At 37.7% G+C, this 21477-nt stretch overlaps 1 protein-coding gene across 1 annotated transcript in view; it reads left to right on the forward strand.

The window, feature by feature from the left end:
- Window positions 1-21477, forward strand: part of PEX3 (peroxisomal biogenesis factor 3) — a 34710-nt gene continuing 13233 nt past the window's right edge. The window contains exons 1-5 of the mRNA XM_090279927.1: window positions 1-326; window positions 8109-8240; window positions 12670-12751; window positions 18045-18088; window positions 21167-21291. Coding sequence (XP_090136053.1) covers window positions 254-326; window positions 8109-8240; window positions 12670-12751; window positions 18045-18088; window positions 21167-21291 — 456 coding nt within the window. The 5' untranslated portion in view covers window positions 1-253. The remainder of the gene's footprint in view (window positions 327-8108; window positions 8241-12669; window positions 12752-18044; window positions 18089-21166; window positions 21292-21477) is intronic.

Consider the following 21477-nt stretch of genomic DNA (forward strand, 5'->3'; position numbering starts at 1 on the left):
AACTCTGGACGGACCTGGGTGCCGGGGACCCGTGAGTGGTGACGGCGGCGCGGCGGCGGCCGCAGAAAGCGCAGCTGCTCTGCTGGAGTCCACGCCCCCTTCCCGCTCCTGGAAGTCGTGTTTGTGATTTCGGGAGAGCCCCACGCCGGGCCACTGCGGTCCTGCCGAGTCGTCCAGGCCAGGTGACAAAGAAACGGTTTCCTGGTGCACCAGCCCCCCACCCCTAGGCAGCCCGCACCCCCGGGGACTGAAGATGCTGAGATCTATGTGGAATTTTCTCAAACGTCACAAAAAGAAGTTTATCTTCCTGGGCACGGTCCTCGGAGGTGGGTGACAGCGTTCTTGGAACGGAGCATTGGGAGAAGAGGGTGGGAGAGAGGTGGCTGTCTTCTAATATGGAGAGGCCGGGCGACCATGACCCGACATATGTTCAGCCATCGGATGGGGAGGCAAACCTCCGCGGTTCTCTGCATCTCCCCGATCGTGAAATGTGTGCCCTTTGCCATGACACTGCCCCTGCCTCTGTCTGTCGCCTCTCCTTGGTTCTCACGGACCTTGGGAGAACCCACCGCAATTAAGTTTCTGGTTTAAGGCACCATTCTCTTATGGACACATTTTTTTTTTTTTTTTAATACTCTTCTAGTGTTTTCCTGAGATTCTTTGTTTCTCTTTGGCACTCCTGGTATTTTGCTTGGCTACCCTTTGCAGAAGTTTCCTTATATTCTAGGAGTTACCTAAAGCCTGCAGGTCGAGTGTTGCTTAAAGTTAATTTGAATTTTTGAAAACAGCACAATTGTACAGAAGGACTGGAAGATATATACTAGACCAAAAACCACAAATCAGTATTGTAGCTCTATTTCTGGTATTGTAGAATGCGAACTTTGCAGCAAATTATGCAGTAATACAGTGGTTTCCCTGTGTGCAGTCTTCCTAGGGATCTTCAAGGTTGGGATCAGTGCCCGTTTAGCTGACGTTACTGAGTTGCACAGGCCAAGAAGAGATTTAGAAACATCGATAAGATAACAATCTTGAGAGCCTTTTTCTTTGTATGGCAGTCATGTCATATTGAGCAGGGGTGTACAGGAGAAAATAAAAAGTCTTTTGAGATATAGGAGAAGGAAATGTAGGAATATTAAGACATTTTTAGAATTGGAGTTTTTTGAGAAATATTATCACTGACTACATGCTTTGGTTACAGAAGTACTTAAAAAACAAAAACAGAAGTTTCCCAAAGAGAATTTGGTTGCTTTTCTCTTATTACCATTAGGTTATATTCCATTATCCCCCAAACAGTTTGAAATTAACAATAATTCAGATTTGTAGATTCTTGAAAGTTTGAAACAAACATCTTGATGAAGCAAAGAGAGAGTCTTTCTAGTCTCTGAGCTCTATCATAATTTGATAGTGAGCAAATGTGAATTTTTATCTAATTTCTTTTGAGAACTATTTTACAGTTAAAATATTTTCCAAAATATTCAGCCGCTGACACCTACTGTATATTTAGGTTACACTAAGACTGTTGATTCCATTTTATCAATATTTGTAGGTGCTAGAGATACATGTGTGATCGAAGAAGTATAAATATAGTATTTTTACCACCACTAAAGGAAAGGAAAGAATCTCCTTCTAGCAGTCTCAGAGAGACTGGCATACCCCTTCAAATTTATAGAAAAATCTAACGGTAGATTAGGAGTAATCATAGGGGAAACAAAAGATTATACTTAGGAGACAGTTACAGATTTTTTCAAAAATCTACTGAGAGCTTTATAGTTACAGATTAAGAGGAATGAGAAAGAAAAAAATGTTTCAGAGAGATGGAGAAAATAATCTTAGTGTTTTATAATTTTTTTAAAAAAGTTAATCTAAAAGGAAAAAAGAAGATGACCTTATGGTATTTGTTTAAGCCTCATATTTTTTTCTGCTTCAAGGGAAAGGTCTTGTAACGTGTTACATTTCAGTTAATCTAATTTAAGAATTATTTATCAAGTGCCTGTGGTATTGAAGGTAATGTGGTTGGAAATAGAAGATCTACCAGTAATAGTTACCAATTATTGGGTGCCCAGTGGGCACTATGCTAAGGTCTTATGTCCAATGGGGATGACAACAGAGTAGTTTTTGTTACCCCCATTCAAGAATGTGGGAAATAGAGCCCTAAGAATTTAAGAAACTTGCCCAGAGTCTCAGTGTTAGTAATTAGAAAGCTAGAATTCAGACCCAGGTGTGTTAGATCCCAAAGCACATTCTCTTTCCACACTATACCACTTTGCCTTTGTGGACTTTATGATCAAGTAGGAATGAGAAATAAGTGTCTTAGTCCACTAAGGCTGCTATAACAAAATACCACAAACTGGGTGGCTTATTAACAGCAAAAATTTATTTCTCACAGTTCTGGAGACTGGAAGTCCAAGATCGGGTGCCAGCGTGGTTAAGTGAGGACCTGCTTCCAAGTTGCACACTTGTTGTGTCCTCACATGGCAGAAGGGGCTCCCCCCTCATGACCTAAGCACCTTCCAGAGACCCCACTTGCTAATACCATCACATCAGGCATTAGGACTTCAGTATATAAATGCAGGGCACATAAACATTCACAGCACAGCAACAAATATGCAAGTAATTAAAATACAAAATAATAATAGCTGAAAAAATGTCATACAGATCAAACTGGTAGATAGCATGTAAAGTTATAAAAATTCAATAAAGGACTTAACAGAAGACACATATTGACAGGTTTGAAAGCTAGATATCAACATGCATCCTCAAGGAGGTTTAGCCATGCAATGGTAGGAAAATAACCTGAGTAAAAACTTGGAGTTACAAGCTGTCTTAAGTAATAATTTCCTGCATTTTGAATGAGGAACTACTTCAGACCAATTTGTACAATTTGACCAGTTTATGCAAAGACTAGAGCTTTGGTCCTCAAGCTTTTTGTCAGAGGTCTTCTTTACACTTTTTAAAAATTAAGGACTCTAAAGAACCTTTTAAATTTTGCACTTATTAATAGTCACCATATTAGGTATTGCAACCAAGAAATTTTAAAAATATTAATCAAAAAATAACAATAGTAAACCCATAACATAACATATTCTCTAAATTAGAGAAGAGTGGCATTGTTTTACATTTTTGAAACTCTCTTTGCTGTCTGGCTTAATTGAAGAAAGCTGGATTCTCACATCTCATTTTGTACTTAATCATTTGCGATGCCACAGGTCATGTAGCCTCTAGAATGCTCCACTGTAAACTTGGGAGAGAATGAGAATGAAAAAGGCAAGTAGTGTTTTTGTAATGTTGTGAAAATAGTTTTGATTCTCAGGTGCCCTGTAAGGGTATCGAGCACCTCCTGTAGTGTCCGAGTTTTACTTTGAGAACCGCGATGCTAAAGAACGTGTTGCAGAACAGAGAACAACCAGATTCAGATTTACTGACTTACCGATTTCTAAAAGTCCCAGAGCATTGACTTATATTTTATATCTTAATCCCTGTAACTTTGGTCTCTTACGTTTTTCATTTATTTATTCATGCTTTCATTCAACAAACATTTGAATGAGAGTAGGACTTACTTTCACTATATCCTATATCAGGCTCTGGGAATACAAAAGAATAAGATCATGTTCTTGACTTTGAGGAACTCGTGGTACATACAGTCCAGAAAGCAGAAATGGAAGTAAACAAAAGTAGTACAATGATAGTATTATGGTACCATAACAGAGCAGGGTGCTGTGGGGGAGCATGGAGGAGAGAGAAACGGGAAGGTGTCTGGTAAGCTTCACTCAAGAATCCACTGAAGTTGTACAGGTAGCAAGGGAGAAAGGGGCGCACCAGGAAAAAGGGATGTTCAGCAGATTCAGAGATATTCCTTTTGGTAAGTCAGAGTGTATTTCACTCTGGCTAACCCCAGAGAACCAATGAGGAATGGCAAAAAATGAATTTGGAGAACTCCTCAGAGTATAGATTGGGAAGGGCCTTCCTTACTGTGTCATTCTACAGAACTTGGCCATTATTTTGTGTATCAGTGCTTCTCAGACTTTAGAATGGATAGAAATCACTTAAGGAGTTTAATAAAAATATAGAATCCCTTTTTCCAGGATTATTCATTCATTCATTCAGCAAATACTTATTGGGCTCTTACTGAAGATGCTTTCAAGGAACTTCCTTAAAGGCTACATTTTTAACAAGTACCTCAAGTAATTCCAATGTAAGTGTAACAGAGAATCCTCATTAAGAAATGATGGAGGGTGTTGAAGAATTCTAAACACAGGAATAATGTCAGATTTAAGTTTTAGGAAATCACTTTGCATATCCAAGATGGATTGGAAAGGTGTAAGACCAGAAACAAAAGAGGAGAGTTGGGCAGCTGTGAAATGAGTGTATTAATGCGTGGGGTCCGAAAGAAGACACTGGTAGAGGAGTTGGAGTAAAGTGGAAAACTTAGAAAATACTTCTGAAATAGAATCAGAATGGCAGGATTTGGTAGTCTGTTGGATTAGGAGCAATGTTAATAGATTATTTCCAAACTTGAATTGAAATTACTAACCTAGCAAAATAGTTGTACTGAAGGGATTTTCATCCAGGAAGAGGAGACTAAGAAATGGTTTTTAAAAACCAAATACATAATATGGAAAGACTAGAAGATACCTTGCTTTACCAGCAGTGTTCTGAAAGGAAACCTCAAAACACTTTACATTTATTTTTTGAGGTATTTAATGAATGTTTTCATTATTCACTAATAAAGTTATAGCTACAGAACAAACTTAAACACTCATATAACCCCATACTTCTGTATTATGAATGGAGAAATCTAGCCCCTAAGAGAGGAAGGGATTTGCTCAAAACCACCTGCCTAGTTGGTGCTACAGCCATCAAGACTGTTCCAGGCCAGAATCTAGGCACCCACCCAGGATCAGAGGACCCTGAGCTCCATAATCTAGCTCATTAATTCTCTTCATTCTTCTTTTCCTAGGGAGACAATCTGACAACATCAGAATGTATGAATTTGGGGAGTGAGTGCCTGGATAAATTAGACTTTCTGTAGGAACTTACTTTAGTGCTAACTCAAGAAAAATAATGGATTGTGGGACTTTAGCCTAATTCCATGTCTTAGTTTTCTAGGACTGCCATAACTAAGTACCAGCCGAGAGGCTTAAGCAACAGAAATCTATTGTCTCACGGTTATGGAGGCCAGAAGTGTAAGATCAGTGAGTAGGCAGGATTTGTTGCTTTTAAGGGTTGTGAAAGAAGAATCTGTTCCAGACCCCTCCCCTTGGCTTTAAAGACAGCCATCTCCTCCCTGTTGATTTAAGAAATCATCAAACCTGTAGAGAATTCTTATAAGAGTTAATTTCAGCCAAGCTAACGATGTGCCAGGAAGCAGCGTCTTAGATGTTCCAGGTTTGTGGTTGCTTTTATACATTTGGAATTAAGGAGGGAATGGAAGGAAGATTAAATGGAGGTGGGAGAAAGCAAGGTACAGTTTAACAAGATTGTGTGGTTACTCCTCTGAGGAAAACTGGCATTTCAAAGGCGTGTTAACCTGGATGCTTGAGAACGATGGACAGGGCTTGCTTAGGGCAAAGATAAACATTCTTATAGGCATGGGTGTGACTCCCCGCCCTCGCCTGCCCCGTTGGGAATTTATGATCTGATCACCCTGTGAGGTTTCTTTCGGTCAGATTTATCATAGAGCCCCTTTTTCATCCATGCTCCTGTGTCTTTGCATTATCTTCTGTCTATACATGCTTGTGTCTGAATTTTCTCTTCTTACGAGAACACCAGTCATATGGGTTAGGGGCTACCTTAATGACCTCCTTTGACCTTAATTACCTCTGTAAAGAACTTCTCTCCAAATAAAGTAACATTCTGAATTACTGGGGCTTCAACATGGGAATTTGGAAGGGCACACAGTTCAACCCATAACAATTCATTTTCTTCTTTTAGCTTTAGTTAGAATATATTACATTTATCAAACAAATACAGCAGTTCCTAAAGAATTTTTAGCAAGACATGTTGAGAATCTAATGAAATCAATGGACCTTCCCCCTGGAAAACACATATCAAATCAAATTTACTCTTATTCCAGAAAATTCTTATACAAAAGGCATAATTGTAGTGTTTCACTTTACACTATTATTATTGTTTGAGAAATAATTTTACACATAACTTTTAGCAATCTGTTGTATGAATAAAACATAAGCAATTCATTGATAAGTAGGGCACATCAGAGAAGGAAAACTCTGACTCCAAAAAACCTCCGCTGCCTTGCGGCATACCTCTTCAGGGGAAAGGCTAAGGGAGTAAACCCCGACAGAAAATCCGGAGCCGGAGTCCCTAAGGCGGTTTGACATTGTAGTCAACACCGGCAACTCCTGCGGCGCACCTGAAGCCAAGCTGTATTGACTCCGTCTTTCCCTTGGACCCTTCAGCTGCGAAGAGAGGGGGGTCTGCTGCATGGGCAACAGCAGACCCTCCATATCACCCTGCCCAGGCTCTGTAGCTTCAGCTTCACTGGAGAGGACACTCCAGCGTCATCACAAGATGTCGATTCAACACGGGAGGAGACAGATACCGTGTCACTCCCGAGTTGGACTGCACAGCCATTCTCGGCGGTGCAGATAGACTCTTAAGAAGCTACACCATCGTCTCTCGAGACGGACGGCTGCCGCCGGAGTTGATACATAGCAGTTGCTTGTTAAAGGGTTACTGTGTGAAACATCAGTCAATTTATTTTGTTGGTTTTTTGGCACTGCCATCAGTTTATTTAGGATGGATTAAAAGAAAGGTAACTATGAAGACACCTGAAATTTTATTTGTTCTTTAAGAATGATTATACCCTGGCTGCTGTGGCTCAGTGGAGAGGGAGCGTCGGCCTGCGAGCCAAGTGTCTCCGGTTCGATTCCCAGTCAGGGCACATGACTAGGTTGCACGTCAGGTCTCCAGTTGGGGGAGCAAGTGAGAGGCAACCACACAGTGATGTTTCTCTCCCTCTCTTTCTCCTTTCCCCTCTCTCTAAAAAAATTAATAAACAAATAAATTATTTTTTTAAAAGAATGATTATAATGCCTTTATTTGCATACAAACATAATAGCAATCATAGTTCATTTCTGCCTAATTACTTGTAGCACATACCCTTTTGATGAATTGTTATTTTTAAGAAAAATAATGTTATCATTTCATCTATAATGCTTATTTTATTGAAAATAACTCAAGATATGTGTTTGCTTTACAGTTCCTAGGGGAATGAATGCCTCTCCCCATCTAAGACAAACAGACCAAATTCAATTATTTTCATCATGCACAATTCTTAGGTTCTTTTTGGTAGATATTAGGGCCCCAGACAGTTGGAGGTAGGTGAGGATCAGTTACTCCCCTACAACCTTGTTGCCAGGTTATCATGAAACAAATTCCAGCACACATAGAAACATCGTTAGATAAAACAGTATGATAAACCTGTTCTACCAGTGCAATGAAGTCTTACTGATTTTATCTTGTATTTTTAAAAAGTAATATACTGATTAGAGAAAATATGGGAAATGTAGAGAAGCAACCAGAAGAAAAGAATCACCTGCTATCCCACTATTCAACAATGATCATTATTTATTACATGTTAGAAATTAAAACCCACCTGTTTTCCTGTGTATCTGCTTACATTAGAAAGCAAACCTTCTAGGATCTTATTTTATCATATAAAAACATAACACAGGTATTTCCTTGAGTCATTAACTATTTAATAGTGTGGTTTTTAATAGCTACATCAGATTCTGTTGTATGGATAGACCTTTATTTAAGCAATTCCCTATTGCTGGTTATTTAGAATATCTCCAGTTTACTATTAAAGGCATTGACAGACTTTGAAGACTGGATTCCTTTGTGTTTCAGACCTAGTCTTTATGTACCTGTCTGTCATTGGCTGTTAAAATGACAATCTCCTTTCCCTTCTCTTTAGGTCACAATTCTTACGTAATTCTTTAATTTACATTTTTAGAAGTTGTTATGTTTAGCTTTTTGCTAATATAAGCCTTATATTTGAATAAAGCAGGTTAAGAGTACTGTTTGAAATTTATAATATGCTAATTATTGGATTAATATACTAGCTTGTTTTAAATATACAATTTTAGGAGTATATATCCTGGGGAAGTATGGACAGAAGAAAATCAGAGAAATACAAGAAAAGGAGGCTGCAGAATATATTGCCCAAGCACGGCGACAATATCATTTTGAAAGTAACCAGAGGACTTGCAATATGACAGGTAAGGCAAAGGGAAATATCTATATATGTATAAAGTTATTTGATGATTTATATTAATTTGCATACCTCCAGGACCAACGTTAAAAGAAAAAGCAAAGGAAGAATGATAAAATCTAGCAAGTATTTATTACATGACTTAACTGAAATACATCACTTAACGTGAATTGTAAAAATTAATATAAATCTCCTTGACTCGGTTGGAGCATTGTCCTACACACCAGAAGGTGCAGGGTTTGACTTCCAGTCAGGGCACAAACCTGAGCTGCAGGTTTGAGTCCTGGTTGAAGGCATCTGATTGATGTTTCTCTCTCTTTCTCTCCCTTCCTCTCTCTATAAAATCAATAAAAATATATCCTCCAGTGAGGATTTTAAAAAATCAATATAAATCAATATACAATATAAATGCTTATTCATTTACTTTATTTATTCATTCAGCAAGTAACTTGGGTTGCCCACCACTGGGGAAGCAGAAGTGAACTCTCCCCCCCCACCAAAAAAAAATCCCCGTCCTTCAGAGTTTATGTGCTAGTGAGAGAAAAACATGATAGCCAACAAATAACTCTAGGCAGTGATGGCCGCTATAAGGAGAATAAAGCTGGGGGAGGGAGGTGCTGTTTAAGATTAGGGCAGTCAGGAGAGTCAGGCCTCTTTAAGGAGGTGATATTTGAGGAGGAACAAAATGTTATAACAGAGGGAGCCATGCAAAAAGCCAAAATGCCTGAGGTGAGAACGAGCTTGGCACATTCAGGAAATAGCACAAAGGCCATGTGGCCAGAGCAGGTGAGCCGTGCAGGAGTGATAGGAAGTGGGCTGCAGGTAGGCCTGGTCCCATTGGGCCTTGTGGGTCGTAGTAAAGAGTCATAAGTTCGCTAAATTTACAGTAGGCAACTACAGACCTGTAAGTCTAGAAAAATAGTATGTATTTAAGCAGTGTTAATGAATGGTAATAATTTAACCTCCAGAGCTAGAAATCTACTGGGAGAATGCCATTAAAAAATCATTCAGGGGGGGGGGGGGAAAGCTATGTTATAATTGGCATAACTCCTTAAAGAATTAGTTCTCAAGTCCATGTCAAACCTGTTTTGGTTTTGGGTTGTTCTTTTGTTTTGGTTTTGTTTTTTTTTTAATTGTTAAAGCTTTCTCTAACATTTTTTTCAAGAACAATTAATTTAGAATGAATTTATAAAGGTAAATTTTCTTTGTTCAATTTTTTTTCAGAGTTGAAAGGCCTTTGTTTTTAGTTCAGTTTCATTTGAAAGATAAAGAGGCTGAAATTAAGGAGGTTCAGAGATCCATCCAGAGTTATAGCTGGCGTATGATTTTTATATTTAAAATACTAATACCTCATTCTGTAAAGCAAATAGTAGTCATAAGTACTGGATAAGCACAGACTCACGGGTGAGGCAGGTCTGTTACAGTTCCCACTTTGGCCTTGTAATATCTGTGTGTCTTTGGGGAAGTCTAAGTCTCAGTTCTCTCCTCTATAAAATGATCATCATAAAACCCACTTCATAAATGTTTTGTGAGAATGTGATGAGATAATACAGATAAAGTGCTTGGCATATAATACTCAGTAAATAACTTTTTATAGCATAATTCTTTAAATTAATATTCAGCATTCAATGTAATGGTGCTACCGAGGACATTTAAATGAATTTTTAGAGACTAAGAACAGTCCAGTTTTGCTTTTTACTCAAATTTTCAGAAAATAGAAAAAGGTGGGTCCTGGAGTCTCAGAGTGCGTCTCGGTTTCACGTGGACCCTCGTGTTGGTGTGGGTCCTCTGGGAAGCAGATGCTGGGATGGCGTTAGATGTGGGAAAGATTAATTTGGGGGAAGCACCTGTGGAGAATAAAGGAGAGAGCAGAGCTAGGCAAGGGAATCTTTTAGACCACAATGCAGGGAAAGGGAGAAGGAAAAAGATGAGGTAAGAAGAGCCTCCATCTATAGCACAGTTCTAAGAAAGTTTTGACAGACCTGGTAGAAGAGTCCCGCGGGAATGGGCCTGCTTCACTGTCCCCACTGGGCACTCTCATTGGCTGGGAGCAGTGCAGACATGGCCGTGGATCCAGAGGGGTGGCAGCTGGGACATCAGCTAACTGTTCCTCCTAGCAGAAGATGTGGTGGCAAATTTCCGTGACCATCACAGCCCTCGATGAATAAATAGCTGACCATGGGGAATTAAAGATAAAATATGTTAATCTCCAGAGGCCAAAATATAGGTTCACGGAAAAACTTTGAAAAGTAGCTCACTGGTATGCATTGATGATGGTGTTACATAGCATATGATTACATTTCTATCATTTGAATAAGATGTAATGGATATACTAAAAATATTTAGTACTTTTAGGTAAATATAGTTCATTTTTCTGTCCAAGAAATTATCCCCAACTTGAAAGATAGCATCTAATAAAATGCTTTTTTGCCTGACCATAGGCTTTATCTTCTTTATGATTTTACTAAAGATTTAGAAGGAATGCTTATCCAATTTGCACATGACACCATGCATGGACTCATAGCTGACACCATAAATGAAGTTTCAGAATGCAAAGTAGTCTCATTTTGTATAAGTACTAGATTAGGTTAAATGAATTGTCTATATTAAAAGTCAGTTGTACAGATCCAGAATTATCCAAGCTTGCTTGGAAGCAGGATGAGTAAGGATTGGGAATTCTGATTGAGTACAAGCTTATTATGAACAAATAGTATGCTGTGACTTCTAGAAATACTAATTTAATCATAGACTTCAGTCATAAAGTCTGTGGTTCAGCATGATCTGCAGTAGTCCGAGTATAGGTCCGTTTCTGCCTCTCACATGTAAGCAGATACAAACTGAAATGTGTCAGCAGCAGCTAAATAAGGTGAATGATAAGCACTAACACCTGTGAGCATTTCCACATGCGGAGAAGCGCTGCTATAAATGCTTTGTATGCCACCGTCCTCACAACGGCCCTGTAAGGTAGACCCAGTGCTATCCTTAGTTTACAGGTAAAGGCTACTGAGGCACAGAGAGATTGAGTAACTTGCTCAGGGTCACACAGATTCATGGCTGGTGAAGGGTTGTCTTATAATTTGTGGTTGGACTGATGTGTTTATCATGGAGACCAGATGGCTGAAAGAAGGCATGAATACTATATTCTGCAAGATACAGAAATGTATTTGTTCAGTGTTCATACAGATGTCTAGAATCAAAGAATCAACTTGTCTTTGGTTCAGTAGGCTGAAAGGGGAAGTCAAAAACACTTATTTCTCTGGAGAATAATTGAAGAGACTCTTCTCAGATCATGTTGTTATACCACATAATCTTTAAACCAGTTCCTTGATGACTCCATTTGCTGAATCTAGGGCTCTAGCCTTGCTTTTTATTGGTAAAGCAACGTATCATGTTTGTCCAAATCTAGATAACAAGTAGACTGAGAGATATAAGTCACCTTTTACTGCTACTTTAGTTAGTAGTCTAAATACCTTAGTTGATTTAATCATGCAGCTTGCACAGGAAGTATCCTGAAGCTACATAGGACATCCAGTACCGAAATAAATGTCTGGGGTTGGTTAAAAGCTGAACTTTCTATAGAAAAAAAGAAATAATGTGGATTTTGTAATTAATATGCTTTGCCTCGTCAAGAGGTAAAAATCGTACACCATAAGGTTTCCCTTTTAGAATGTGGCATTTGTGATGTCTTGACATTTTTTCATTTCCTCATTACTTATTCAGTGTTATAAATGCATTTTAAATTCACATGTATATATTTTTCCAACATTTCTTATACCATGCATAGAGCCATCGATAAAACAGCTATAAGTTACATGTGATCTTTTTTCCATAGAGTACTGTATCTTATTTTATCTTTATGTTGTCCTTGGGAGTTATAGGCAGGAGCCATTGGCAAAACTAGAACTACAGCTTAGCAGCTCTTCATTCCTAGCCTGATGCACTTTTGCCTAAGTTATAATAAATGCTTACCACTTGTAGTAGTTAATAAATAAATGCCTTTCTAAAACTAGAATTAAAATGTGAAGCAAAAAGTGTCTCTAAAGATAAAAATTTATTTTTACTCATTACATCAGAAGTAAACATTTATTATAAAGAAAATGTAGAGAGTATAGAAAAGAGGTAAAAAGGAATTATCTGTAATCCAAGGACCACCACTGTTAGCCTCTGGGAATGATTCTTCTCACACTTTTGTTTACATTGCTGTAATAGTATATATAACATTTTGTTCACTTAACATGGCGGATAAATGATTTGTTAGTATATAATCCATTATTATTATTATTATTATTATTATTATTACTAATTTGGAAACTAGCCCCGCCCTGCCCGTGCAGCCCTGGCTCGTTGCTAGTCCTGTCCCAGGAGCTAAGAAAAGTGTGCCTCCCAGCGAGGGACTCATTCCCCCGGTGACCTGTCGTATTTCCTTTGCGTTGCAGTGCTATCCATGCTCCCCACCCTGAGAGAGGCCCTGATGCAGCAGCTCAACTCTGAGAGCCTCACTGCTCTGCTCAAGCACCGGTAAGGGCGAGGGGCCACTCTTCTTTCCTTACACGCTGCACCTGAAGCTTATGCAGTCAGCCGAAATGCTTTTCACACGTCTTTGTTCCCTGATTTTTCTTTCTAGTTAAAGTCTGCATTATACAGGCTTATTTAGAAAAAAATATTTACTAACTATATCATTGAATTCATATTTTATTTTGTCCATTTGTTTGTGCTCTCCCTTGATGCACAAAATATTTAGGGAAGCAAATGTTTATGTGCATTCTGGTTTTTATATAAATAGATCTTATCTCACTTTGACGTTATTCAGAAATGTCATTATTGAGAGCTTAGGGAATATGTTTCTGAACCAGCTATTGTGAAGCTAAGTTGTGTTGAATGTTGGGCTTCTTAAAGAATTTACTTGTAATAGGTAAAGCATGGGAACACTCATTTTAGATAACTAAGGCATATGAACTTACCTTTTTTATTTTATTAACAAAATGAAGTACACACGTAGTGTGAGCACAAAGTAATGATACACTGGGGAACACAATTTTCATTGAGTTAGGTCTGACACTTGTTCTTGACTAACTTTTGGCATCTGAATCCAAAATTGACCCCAGTTTGTCTCTATCACGTCAACTTTTTGAGGTACAGTATACCCTCCCTTTGCCCCAAAAATCATACAAAATGTACATGCAAAGGAAAATAAAGAAAAAATTACCTGAATATGCTGTTTATTTAGAGTTATTTTATTCATATAAAGGCTATATATTGTTACTATAAGTCAAATTGTGTACAAGTAGTGAAGTTCTGCTACCAAACATACATATTAAGGTATTTTATCTTTTCAAACGACAAGCTAGGAAATGCCAAAATGAGATACTTGAAACAGTCTCCTTCAGTTGGCAAAGCTTGAACAGATTGCTTCATGAGACCCAGTTTTATGTGCAGAGGTGGGAATATAATGTTCTTTCTGTCAACAAGTGGCTTGTGTAGAACGTTTGGATCACCAGATTTGAGGTCAGATCTTGGAGGCCAATTTGACTCCACCCAATGCTTCTCACAAGCTCTGCTGTCCCACATACACAGAAAACAGGGATACTTGGTGCATCCATGTTGCTGACCAAGAAGGAAGCAGACCATTTGAAGGTCAACACAGATCACAGATGATCCAATTGTGCTTGTGATATTACAACAGACTCTATGTCTTCATATTCTTCACGAAAACAAACTGAATGGCCAATTGGGACTGCACCAAATAAATTGCCACTGTGAAGAAGGACACATTTCAAGCTCCACTGTGAGCTGTTGATGAACAGTAGCCATTTAGTTGCGTTATAGATTGGAATTCCCAGTTCCTCCATTAAACCATTTATGTTATGGCAATAGACAAAGCCACCGTCACTTCGAAAGTACTGCAGAAATGCACTTTCTCTTGATTGAAAGTAGGATACCTTCGTTCCTTTATCAAGCAAGTTTTTCTTGTGCAGTCTTGATGCTAGGAGTTCTGAAGCCTCTTTGGATAGTCTCAAATCTTGTGCCAAATTATTCAACTCATGCTGATCAAATCCTTTACGAACTGAGTCATCTTCAATTTCAAAATCTTCATCATTGCTGTCACTTAGTTCTTCATACTCCTGTTTTTTGAAAGAGGGTAGTTCAATGAAAACTGGCACTGGGATTTCAGCTGAATGAGGCACTGGGCGTATAGCTGATGGTAGACTAGGATACTCTATTTTGCATTGATTTTTCTTGTTATATCCTGATGTTTTTACTGTACAAAAGTAACAGTCATTTGAATGATCTCTGGACTCTCACCAAACCATAGGTATACCAAATGGCAATTTATCACGTGTCCCCTTCGTCCACATCCATAAACTCTCAACACACTGTTTGCACACCTTGTGAAGAGCCCAAGACTTATCTTGATCACCAAGTTTTACTTTAAAATATGCAAAATAGGCTGGCCTGACAAATGCGCTGATGTTCGTCCTTTGACTGGGAATGGTGAAACTGCCACAGATAGAACAAAATGAATCAGGGTTGTTTAGACACTTACGACAAGAAGCAGCAGAGACAGACATGATCTGAAGGACAGGAAATAAGTACGTATGTAAATAAAAAAATCAATTCTACTCACTCCTTGTATACAGACAAGAACTCCGACTACACTTCCGAATACGATTCACTATATAGAGCAGCACACAACCTCTCACCACACTGTCTCATGTGTAACTGAATAGCCTAGACAAGTATGAACCTGTCTCTGGTCTCCAAGGTCGTCCCTCACCCCTCCCCAGGAGAGGGAGGTTTGCTCTCAGCCAATAGGAGAGCGCTAGTGCTTCCCTAGATCCAGGCTCAATCCAGCCTAGAGTAGTCGCATTAAGATAAGCTGTACAAAAAAAGCTTGACGTGATAGAAGAAAACTAACTGCAGTTTGAAATCAGCATGCCTACTTAAGTCTAAAACGACCTAAAAATCAAACTCACCAGGAATTATGTTAAAAATTGTTCCCTGTATAATTTAACTTACTGTGACAATTTACTCAGTACCCTTGCATACGGAGCGTGGTGTGTGCTGGGTATTATAATTTAGTGTGGTGCTGTGTAAGTTTGAAAAGGGTTCCAGAGGGAAATGGCTTCTTATTTTAATGAACAAGATAAAGGGAAATGGTTTCGATGAATAAATTTTAATCTTTGTGGCCTTACTGAGACATGTACTTTCCTTGTAGTCGTCCTTAAGTATGCAGGGGAAGGAAGTCTATTCCTGGGCTGTCTTCCTGCGCCAGGCCCCGTGCTAGGTTCCTCATGTACATGCTCCCATTCCGTTTTCACAAATTCCTTGTGAAGCAGATATTATCATTCATTTTGCACATAGGAATTTACTGTTCAGACAACTTCAATAGAAAGCTGGAAAATTTCTTGAAACATTTTCTATATTCAGAGAAGACCTCTCAAAGTAACAATGGATTTGTGTACTTGAGATTTTTTTTATCTGGTTAAAGTGTAATGCTGGTGATAAGGGATTTTGCTACTAAATTTCATCATTCTTAGAGGTTGACATGATTTTGCTATTACATACAGATGCAAGGTTCAGTTTATAAGTTAGTTTATATCATTATATGAAGAAGAAACATATAAGCAGATTACTCTCAAGTGCTTAATTATCACATATATGTATATAAACAAATATGTACATAAGTAGAAAAATAAAATACATTTTAATTATCTTCAGTTTTAGTCTTATTGGGAACACAAGACAAATGAAAAAAGTGAATAGAACCTTTATAAAAGCAACATAAAAACAGACACAATAAACTTAGTGGCATTCTTCTTTCTTGGTGACTCTGCTCCTTGTGATAATCAAGATAAGGTAAGGTCTCTTTCCCTTTAAGATACTGCCATCCAAGAGAGGAGGTGAATGAAGTAAATTACAATTCAAGACACATTATGTTTGATCTGTGGTTAGAAGAGAAAAGTAAAAGCCACATGTGGGGTGAAGATGTGGCAGGCTAGAGAAGACCGATTGATTCCGAAGGCTGTGTCTGGCTGGCTTTGAGGAAAAGCCGACATTTCTCTTTTCTTATTCAATATGCAAACAGGAGAATTCCTTATGTTCCTAAGAGTTTATGATGACCAACAGTTCTCATTCACTGTTTCCTCTTTAAATCTCAATGTTATTTTTCATTTTGATTTGGAATAACTATTTGCAGTTTGGAGTAAAAGAATATCCATGTGAAAGATATTTGCGTAACAGAGGGCTTAAGCCCTTTCAAAATGTGATTAAATAAGGCCTCCAGTCTAAAGATTGCTTTTGTATCAGTTTTCAGTCAACTAAGGTCTCATATAAGCCTGTCAAGCAAGTTAATTTTCACTTCAAACAAATTATGAGAATAACTAGTCAGAAATAAGTAAAAGATTAGATAGTCTTATTTTGTCACTTTTGTAATAGCAAATAAATTTTCATCACTGTTTCTAATACTTGGAATTCTTATTAAACATTGGTAATTATGATGTTTCAGTGAATGATAAAGAATATTTTTTAATTTTTTTTAACATTGATTTTAGAGAGAGAGAAAGAGAGAGAAATATCTATTTGTTGTTCCACTTGTTTATGCACCGATTGATTGAGTCTTGTATGAGCCCTGACTTGGATCAAACCCACAACCTTGGCATATCAGGACAATGCTGTACCCAACTGAGCTACCCAACCAGGTCCAGTGACAAAGAATCTTAAATATCTTCTGTCACAAGAGATATCTAACACTTTGAAAGGATTAGTTTAGTTCTTTAGCAGATATTTTAGTGACACTAAAGAATTAGAAGTGACCCTGGCCTGGTAGCTCAGTTGGTTAGAGTGCTGTACCAATACACCAAAGTTGTAGGTTCAATCCCCAGTCAGGGCACATACAAGAATCAACCCATGAATACATAAATAAGTGAAACAACAAATCGATGTTTCTCCCTCTCTCCCTTCCTCTCTCTTACTAAAACAAATAAATAAAAATTTTAAAAAGTAGAATTAGAATGAATTCATGATACATTTTATCTCTGAATATATATTCATATAAATACATAAATACATATATATTTACTAGCTTAGTCTACTGAAAAGGCTTAGAATTGCTACCCAATGGCAATGGATATCTGTAACCTTTAATCAAAGGTTGCCATCTCAGATTACTATTTCCTACTACCAGGAAGTAGGACTCTTGGAGAAATGGCTGATTTCAGATCTGCAGCAAGAAATGAACAGGTTAAACACAGAACAACTTATCGTCTCAATAAGCAAGGAAGCTGTCAAACACTAAATGAGCTCATGTCAAAAGGATTCAGGAACCAACCTGAATAGTCCCCGCTTTGGTTAAAGATGGACAATTTGAACATCAATAAGAATAACTACAATGAGTTAAAACATATCAAATATTAATATATATTTAAATTCATGTATTTGTAATGATGCTTTAAAACCAAAAAAAAAGTCATTATTTACCTTTGAATGATTAGAAGACCTACTTTATTATGTGTAAAATATTAAATAAGGGGAAGAAATAAACATTATTTTCTGTTTTTCCTACATGATTTTATAACATATATATTTATATGCTCAGAAAGAGGTAAAAGACTAGAAGACTATATACCAATGCACTAGTGAAATAGTTATCATTGGTTACTAAAATTATAGTGTGTTTTTTTTTACTATATTTTGTGGGCTTTGTTTTCTGCAGTTACCCTGTTATAAACTGTAATTAAATATATAGCTGTAAAGTTCAAAGTTTTCTGTTAGATTATCTAATTATTATTTTCATATATTCTGTTTTCTTTAGGCCTTCAAACAAGCTAGAAATATGGGAGGATCTGAAGATAATAAGTAAGCTTGCGTGCTCCGTGACAGCACATCTTTAAAGTATTTCCAAAGGGAAATTTTTGTACTCTTATGCGGATGACTCTGCCTCGTAGAGTTGTCAGGATTAAATAATCCTCATAAAGTAAATAGATCAATGTCTGGTCAGATTAAGTACTTCGTGGCTGTTAAAAATGTAGTATTATTGTTATTGTTATGATAATGCGTAAACCTGTCCTAGACTACATACACCTATACCAGTAGGTACTGATATCTGCAATATTATACTTTAAAAGAGTTTTTACTCCAACTCAGAGAGTAACATTACTTTGATATTGTATACAAACTTTCATTAGTAATAAAAGCTTGAAGCAAAGAGCTGCCCTGGGGCATGTGTATAGATATATATTAATATAAATACACCCATGTCTTAGAACTTTATACTATCGGTTATTCCTACATTTTTCCATCCATTCAACTGATCTTTATCAACTGAAGCATGCTGAAGTCTTCCTGTTTGGAAATGAACTAAACCTTTGTAGTACCCTGTATTTCCTTTCAGCTTTATACATTCTCACACACAACAAAGATTTCTACATTCCCTTCTTCTCACTCCCACTCACTCTGACACAGGACAGCCTGGCTTCCACTCCCATCTCCACCCAAGCGGATCTTGCAACATTAGTAGTAATTTCCATGTTGCTAAATCCACCTGTCATTTTTCCCCTGCTACACTTAATGGCAACACTCAACACCTTTACTCTCCCCGCCTTTTGAACACTGCCCTTTGTTACTGTAACAAAGGTACTGTTTCTGTACCTTCCTCTAGGCCTTTAATGGGCTCATCCTCCTTTACCTGCCTTTGAAGGCTGGAGTTCTTCACACTTAGCTCTCTTTCACTCTGAACTGGCTCCCTGGACAAATGAGAGTTCTGAGGCTACAACTCTTCGTGCTTCCCAGTCTTTTCTTATTTTCCATTTCATTTTTATTTATTCACTTATTTTTTTTATCCTCACCCAAACATATGCTTATTGATTTTTGGAGCATTTCCTATTGAAATACCAATAGCATATTTCAGAGATCTAGAACTAATATTTCAAAAATTTATATGGAACCAAAAAAGACCCTAAATAGCCTCAGCAATCTTGAGAAAGAAGAACAAAGTTGGAGGGATCACAATACCTTATATCAAACTATAGTACAAGGCCACTGTAATCAAAACAGTCTGGTACTGGCATAAGAACAGACACATAGATAAATGGAACAGAATAGAGAGCTCAGAAGTAAACCCAGGTCTCTATGGTCAATTAATATTTGACAAAGGGGGCACAAGCATATAATGGAGTAAAAATAGCCTCTTCAATAAATGATGTTGGGAGAACTGGACTGGTACACGCAAAAAAATGACACTAGACCACCAACTTACACCATACACCAGAATAAACTCAAAATGGATAAAAGACTTAAATATAAGTAATGACACCATAAAAGTTCTAGCAGAAAACATAGACAGTAAAATTTCAAATATCCCACATAGCAGTATTTTTGTGAATATGTCTCTTAGGGCAAGTGAAATAAAGGTAAAAATAAACAACTGGGACTACAGCAAATTAAAAAGCTTCTGCACGGCTAAAGAACCCATCATCAAAATGAAAAGAGAACTGACCATTTGGGGGAACATATTTGCCAATGGTACATCGGCAAAATATATAAAGAACTCATACAACTCAACACCAGGAAGACAACAACCCAATTAAAAAATGGGCAAAGGACCTGAATAGACACTTCTCCAAAGAGGACATACAGAGGGCCCATAGACATATGAAAAGATGCTAAACATCACTAGCCATCAGAGAGACGCAAATTAAAATGACAGTGAGATATCACCTCACACCTGTCAGAATGGCCGTCATTAATAAATCAACAAACAGCAAATGCTATTGAGGATGTGGAGATAAGGGAACCCTACTGCACTGCTTGTGGGAATGCAGACTGCTGCAGCCACTATGGAAAACAGTATGGAATTTCCTCAAAAAATTAAAAATGGAACTGCCTTTTGAACCAGTGATTCTACTGCTAGGAATATACGCTAAGAATCCCAAAATACCGATTCAAAAGAGCTTATGCACCCCTATGTTCATAGCAGTGCTGTTTACAATAGCCAAGTGGTGGAAACAGCCTAAATGCCCATCACTAGATTAGTGGATTAAAAAACTGTGGTACATTTACACAATGGAATACTACCCAGCAGGAAGAATGAAGGAATTCCTACCTTTTGCAACAGCGTGGACGGAACTAAGAGACTATTGTGCTAAGTGAAATAAGGCAGTCAGTGAAATACAAATACCATCTGGTCTCACTTACAAGAAGAATCTAATGAACAAAATTACTAATGAGCAGAACAGAACCAGAAACATGAAAACTTAGAACAGACTGACAGCTGCCAGAGGCGAGGTGGGTGAAGAATAATGGTGGGAAGAAGGGGAAGGGACTAGTCAAAGAACATGTATGAAGAACCCACGGACAAGGACAACAGGGTGGGGATGGCCTGTGGGAGTGGGTGTGGGGGAGGCTGGGCAGAGGAGGGCAAAGAGAAAAATTGGGACAACTGTAATAGAATAAAGAAGAATTTTTTAAAAATGAAAAGAGAAGAAAGAAGAAGGGAGGGAGAGGAACATGGCTGTGAATGAGAAACATCAATCGGCTGGCCCTTGTATGTGCCTGGACCTGGGACCAAACCCACAACCTAGGCGTGTGCCCTGATCAGAAATTGGACCTGAGAGCTATCAGTTTACAGAACAATGCTCCAGCCAAATGAGCCACACTGGCCAGGGCCTTATTTTCTTTTTAAAGCTAATACTATATAACCCTTCACTCAATATATTGGTTATTGTTTTAATTAAGAGACCATAGCTAACCTACATTAAGAAGTTATAAGGAAATAGACTTGGAAATATTTTGAATTGATGTATTTTTGTACTTGAAACAGTTACAAGTGTATTTTTAACTCGTTCCATGAAAAAGTAACCATAGGGATGCTTTGTGATTTTACACATTTTTTGTGTTTTAATGATAGCACCAGATGGTTTTCTTTTCTCTCTGAAGGTTTCACAAGAAGTATTGTGGCTGTATATAGTACTTGCATGCTGGTTGTCCTTTTGCGAGTCCAGTTAAACATTATTGGTGGATATATCTACCTGGATAATGCAGCAGTTGGGAAAAATGGCACCGTAAGTTTAGTAGACTTAAATACATAGTGCCCTTTGTTTCAAGAGGTTCAAACTGAGTATTACTTATTCTGATAATTTCTATAAATTAAATATCTTTACATCTCATGTGATTGTAAACTTCTAGCATTAGTATTTTTACATTTTGAAACTAGACTTTTTGTTAATGAGAACTAATATTATTTTTGC

Source organism: Furipterus horrens, unplaced genomic scaffold (genome assembly GCF_987537825.1).
Source record: "Furipterus horrens unplaced genomic scaffold, mFurHor1.1.pri manual_scaffold_6, whole genome shotgun sequence".
Classification (NCBI taxonomy): domain Eukaryota; kingdom Metazoa; phylum Chordata; class Mammalia; order Chiroptera; family Furipteridae; genus Furipterus; species Furipterus horrens.